Source organism: Pleuronectes platessa, chromosome 16 (genome assembly GCF_947347685.1).
Source record: "Pleuronectes platessa chromosome 16, fPlePla1.1, whole genome shotgun sequence".
Lineage (NCBI taxonomy): Eukaryota > Metazoa > Chordata > Actinopteri > Pleuronectiformes > Pleuronectidae > Pleuronectes > Pleuronectes platessa.
The window spans coordinates 7,954,788-7,960,787 of record NC_070641.1 but is presented as its reverse complement, the minus strand read 5'-3'; the positions used below and the strand labels follow the sequence as shown (position 1 = coordinate 7,960,787).

The window sequence follows — 6,000 nt, the reverse complement described above, 5'->3', positions numbered from 1 at the left end:
GTTTAATGAACAATTTAGATCTTTTACCAAAGTAGAATAGCATTTTAATCTTTAGTAGAGAATAAGTACAAAAGCATTGACAACAAGTGAGTAAAGTACCAACAATTAAATTGCATGTTTTCTGAATATTGTTTTATTTTTTAGTGAAGCGGTCAGATAAACAAAACATTTTGTGGTGGAGTAGGAATGTAAAGTAGCTTATTGTTATACATCTCTACCTTGGAGCACTTCAACCTAAAAGAGAGGCCTTCTTTTCACATTGTTATATTTTTTGAGGCCTGAAGTAGGAAAACAGAAATCTTATTTGGCTGTTAAAGTCAGAGTCATCTTCTTATTATCTCTTTTATCTTAACTTTTGTCTCTATTCTTTTACATACAAGTGATTATAGTTTGTACAAATTGAAACTGACAAACGTCAACAAATACAATGTGATACCTACCAAAATTATAAAAAAATGTAAGATTCAAATTTATTTCATTTTTCCTCAGTTTCCTCAATATACTCAAGTCAATTGCGGGTTGACTTAAGCTTAAAGGCTGGTGTAATAAATAGGTTAATAATAATTAAAGGTTCAGTTTGTAAAATTTAGTGATATCTAGGGGTGTTGCATATTGCAGCTGAATACCCCTCACCTCACTCTCCCCTTCCAAACATGAAAGAGAACCTTAAAATATCAAAAGATGTTTAGTTTGTCAAGTCTGAGCTACTGAAAAAAACACGGCTGCCTCGGTAGAGATGGCCCTCTCCAAATAGATATAAAGTATTTACATTTAAAGGGCCAATTCTAGGGTAAAAGAAAACAACAATTTGTACAATTTAGATGAAACACTTCTGAAAACATCATTAGGATATTTCATATTCAGTTTCTGCCAATAGATCCCTTCCACCTAAATCTTACACACTGAAACTTTAAAAAAAAGATCTTTCACAAAGCATATAAAGACACCACGGAAACACAAATAAGACAGTAACATTTGTAAAATGGAAAAACAAGCGCTAAAGGAACAAAATACAGAACATAACATGTCTCCTGCTTCACACTTGCTCGTTTTATTTTGAAAGTTCTAACCGGACGTTGCGCCTCGTGCGCTGCGTGCGGCTTGACGCATCTGCCGAGCCGTCGCTCCCTGAGCAGAGACGGGGAGGGGACGGGGCTGAGGCTGAGGCTGCTGACCGGGCTGTGACGGGGGATCGAACCTGCAGCCTCCGACTCCTCGGGATGCTCTGATGGAGTGAACCGGCCTCAGGGATGCGCCTTCGTCTCCGCTCTCCGTCGACCATGGAACCGGTAAGGACGCACCGGGGGAAGGGTGGTGGTGATGGTGGTGATGGTGGGGGGGGTGCTCCCGGTTGATGCTCGGCGCGCACACAGCATCCTCCCCAGTTCCAGCTGTTTTTATGGGAGGGGGGGTGGGGGGGTTGTTGATAGGTAATAGACGCGATCGCCCTGAATAAAAACACACTGAGAAGAACCGATGACATGACGTTCATCTCCATCAGGTCACAAAATCATGTCATCGGAGTGTGGCGCACGCGACGATCGGGCGTGTTAATTAGGCCTTCATCATTTACAGGATGATTGGCACCTCCCACCATGATGTGAGAGCCGTGCGTGTGTGTGCGCGCGCGTGTGCGTGTGTGCAGCCTCACATACAGTTTTTTTTCTGTATTCAGGTAATTTATTTCCTGATTCATTTCCTGTCTGAGGACCATCAGCCTCCACATTCACTGGGACGTTTTTTTTTACTGATGGTTTCCGGAACCGTAGAAAAAGACGCTCAGGCTGCTTCCTCCTGGATCCAGCCCATAATTACAATTCAGGATGACACCCTTCTCTTATTCCTCTTCCTCATCTATTTCCTTCTCTTCTTCTCCCTTTTCGACAGCCTCCTCTCTCTCTTTCTCTCTCTCTCTCTCTCTTCCTCCAGGCCTGGATAATTGCTCTCGGTTTGCGTAGCGTTACGTTCCGTAGGGCTGTTGCAATTCACGACTCATTTCCGTACATCACGCGCATTCATCATTATTACCATTATGGCCGTGGACGCTCGTGCACATAAAATAAAAAAGCGGAGACTCGCGCTGATGGATGAATTAGTCCAGACGTTTAGTATCGCGATGTCAGGCGGTGAGAGAAGAAACACTCCTGTCTGTGTGTGTGTGTGTGTGTGTGTGTGTGTGTGTGTGTGTGTGCTTGTGTGCTTGTGTGTGGGTGTGTGTGTCACTTTGGATCCACATGAGCGATGATCACAACCCGGTGGGAAACACAGGTTTCTCTGTTTTCTTGGAAATGTGCGGCCTTCATCCTTTCATCCTCCTCCTCCTCCTCTCAGCTGCTCTCATCATCACGTTTGCCTTAAATAAACACACACACTTCTTTCTTCTTCTCCTCCAGGTTCTTCTTCTCTTCTCGTCTCAGTGAAGCCCAGGGGTCAAAGGTTGACCACCCAACCTGCACTTCTCCCTCTTTCCCCTGCACCCCCCCACTGAACCCTCAGCCCCTGTCACCAAACCCAGTTTCCCCGAAATCACTTCCCTTCCATATTCCTCCTCTCATTTTTCTATCCCATCATCTCTCAGCACCCGCTTCTCGCCGCCAACCTCAGCCAATCAGCCTCAGCTGAAAGATCCTTAATTAAAAACAGTGACTGTTGAGTATTTCATGAGGAGAGCCGGCCAGTCCTCCACCAGACACTGGGTTCGACTGTCCTAGTCGTCGTCTTCTCAGAAAACGCCTCTCACATCAAGGCCTCAAGATGATGTGCGAGGTGATGCCCACCATCTCTGAGGATGGGCGCGGCGGGGGAGGAACCGGCTCATCGCCCCCGGCCGGCAGTGGAGGAGGAATAGGAGGCCTAGGTGGCTACGGCAGCCGGGAGCCCCGCAGCGGAGGAAGTGGCAGTGGAGGAGGAGGGGGCGGCACCGACGAAGGTGGAAGCACGGGCAACCTGGAGTCGCTGATGGTGAACATGCTGACGGAAAGGGAGAGGCTGCTGGAGAGCCTGAGGGAGACGCAGGACTGCCTGGGGACGGCCCACCTACGTCTGCGAGACCTGGGCCACGAGAAAGAGTCGCTCCAGAGGCAGCTGACCATCGCCCTGCCGCAGGTACGAACGCCGAGGGGGTCAGAGCTACAGTCAGAGGGAGGGAGCTGCTGACACTTAGGGTCAGGTGACGAGAGGAGAAAACACTCAACCCATATGTTAGGGTTTGATCTGCACGTTGAACTAAAGGAATATTTCATCTCAAAATCACGAGTCAGACACTGAGAGCAGAAAATAGCTGTGTCTCAATTCAGGGTGTGCATCCTTCAGAGGTTGCATTTGAAGACTGATTGAATCACATCTCTTTCGATGGCTCCTTCAAATACCTCCACTCATCCCAGAGAAACAAAGGATCCTACAGGTGGAGCAACTAGACCAGTGTCATGCTTCAACTCAACCAATCAGCTAACGGTACCCCTGTTATTTAAAAAAAACAAGGGGCATTAAAACCTTCTTGTCATGTCCGACTTCAGATTTGATGCTAGGTAACAATCATAAGGGCGGGATTATCACAATCCGACACATTTCGATTCGCCCTTTGCGGTCTACCCTGACCATGAAGGGAGCAGTGTATCTGTGGACCTCCTCCTCCTAAGGATGAAGCCCCTGAACTGAGACACAGCTGATGTCACATTAGATGTATCCAGTCACGGCATACTAAAGGCTCTGTAACAAGATGAAAGGCATTATGGGACCTGAAGAACAATATTTACATAATTATCTCCTGAGTGTTTATTATGAATAATTTTTGATAATGAAAAAATCCAGGAGATGATTTTGGATGAATTTTGGACAGAACATATTTGGGTCATTAACTCCTTATGCAATCGCGTCCCGTAGAACACACCAAGTGTGTTCTTATTATTTCACTCGAGCAGAAGAGGTTGAGATCTAGAACAGATTCATTCGGTTTCTGTTTGTTGACTTCACTAAGATGAAGATTTTTTGATTGACACACAGATGTATTGTTAGGTTGCCGTGTCTCTTTTAAGGAGCAAAATTGATTATTAGGGAGTAAAACATTTCAGCTAAGATGCGACTAAAACATCGCTTACAACAAAGATGTTTAATTGAGCCTTGATATTTTAAAGTTAAACCATATTTGAATCTGCACCAAATAAATATCAGCCCACTAAATTTGGAGGATTTTACATAATCAATGAAATATTCCCTGAAAAAACAAAGCTGTGGAGCTGGATCGGCCCCTTTAGCTGCACTACAATGTAAAGAGGCTCTATCCTTCTCCAAACAAACAACAAACAACAAACAAACAAGAATGTCATTCAGTAGAGCGCCTACCCTCCGCCAAAGCCCAACAGTCCCCTTAAATTACATAGAGCTGCATCGAATTACACAAACTCATAGATATCGGTTCCTTCAATAATTTTTTTGATCAAGATCCAAAAAGGATTTCCCGGGAAATTGGTGAAAATGTTTCTTGGCCCATCTCGCATCCTTCTAGGAAGTTATGTAGAAATATGTTCATTGTGTGGTGAGCCTCAGTCAGGCTCAGTAATTATCAATCAGACAACAACAAATTAAAGAGTAAACATGTGTACAAAACAAGGCAGAACTGAGGCCCCACGTCTGTAAATGAACAGTCACAATAACACAAGCTTCTAGTTGAATATAAGAGCTCCGCCTGCTCGCCTTTGTCATGGTGAATTTCTCAATAGTCAAGCAAAAGTCATTACAATGTCTTTCTGGAAGTTTTATTCTACATCTGCAGATGGGCATCAATGTACAAGACCATGGAATAGATTTCATACAATGAGCAATGACATACAAGAAAAGCAGCACTTTATACATCTCCAAGCCCCTCCTATAGAGGAAACAAATGTTATCGATCAACCTCTCTCATGTTAAGCGATAGGTGACCAATATCCTGTCACCTACTCTTTCCCAGACCCTTGGAATGTAGGATCTGTTTTCAAGGTCCCTTTCCCAATGTTTACAACCACAAATCCCCCGTTCTGTTAAGTCTTTGTTTGGTGACCCTGTCAGTGAGGAAGTCATATAACATCAGTTTGAGTGCAACCCTGACTTCTCAGGCAACATTTGTTATCTTTGGAAACATCAAAGTAGTTCCTCATATCAATCATTGCCCTAATAGTAAAATTTCTATCACACCTTCCAGCCACGTGAGCCAAAACACGAATTCCACGATGATCGACTCTGGCGAATCCAAATTCACCGTCTGTCTTCAGAGAAAGTAAACAAGCCCAATGACTGGAATTTGCTCTCATATCAAAAGTGCGCCCATAGTGAAAATGGTTCCTGTCACAGTGTTGAATTATTGATGTGTGAACCTGTAAGCAGGGTTTAATGTTGTTGTTGGTCAAGGTGGCGCTCAGTCTGATTCCTTTATTGCACCATTGTGTCCACGTCCACTTTGGTTAGAGCCTTATTAATACTTATAAATACGTCAGTATCGGTATTTCTGAGCCGTACCTCCTGACTACAGAATTACTTCAGTATCAGAATTTTAAAGCTATACCTCCTGATTGAAGTTACTAGAAATTTAAGAAATACTTGTTTTATCAGTATTTCAAAGCTGTACTTCCTGATTGAAGTAACTACAAACTAAAGTGCTCGAGTATCAGTACTTCACAGCTGTTCCCCCTGATTAAGGTTACTAGAAACTAGATTTATCGGTTCATTGAGAAAGTAAAGGCGGATTAATTTAGTACAACACTAATCATTAGTCGCTGCCCAAATTACTATTATATAAAATATATATGTAACAACAAAGAAAAATACCGTTGCTTCTCCGTTTGTGAATGTATTTCGTATCCAGGTGGCAGCAAATTATGTTACTAAGTGTTTTGGGGAAAACACAAGCAAAACATGTGCTTAAATAAAAAATAAAAATATTGTAAAGTAACATTACTATGTACTAATATATCTGATAAATACATGTTTAGGACTATATGTTAAAAAATCATTTATATTGCACCA

General features: G+C 43.3%; 1 protein-coding gene across 1 annotated transcript in view; it reads left to right on the top strand.

The window, feature by feature from the left end:
* The first annotated feature begins 2,754 nt into the window (after positions 1-2,754).
* ppfia3 (PTPRF interacting protein alpha 3) overlaps positions 2,755-6,000 on the top strand; it is a 29,336-nt gene continuing 26,090 nt past the window's right edge. The window contains exons 1-2 of the mRNA XM_053443225.1: positions 2,755-2,816; positions 2,922-3,105. Coding sequence (XP_053299200.1) covers positions 2,755-2,816; positions 2,922-3,105 — 246 coding nt within the window. The remainder of the gene's footprint in view (positions 2,817-2,921; positions 3,106-6,000) is intronic.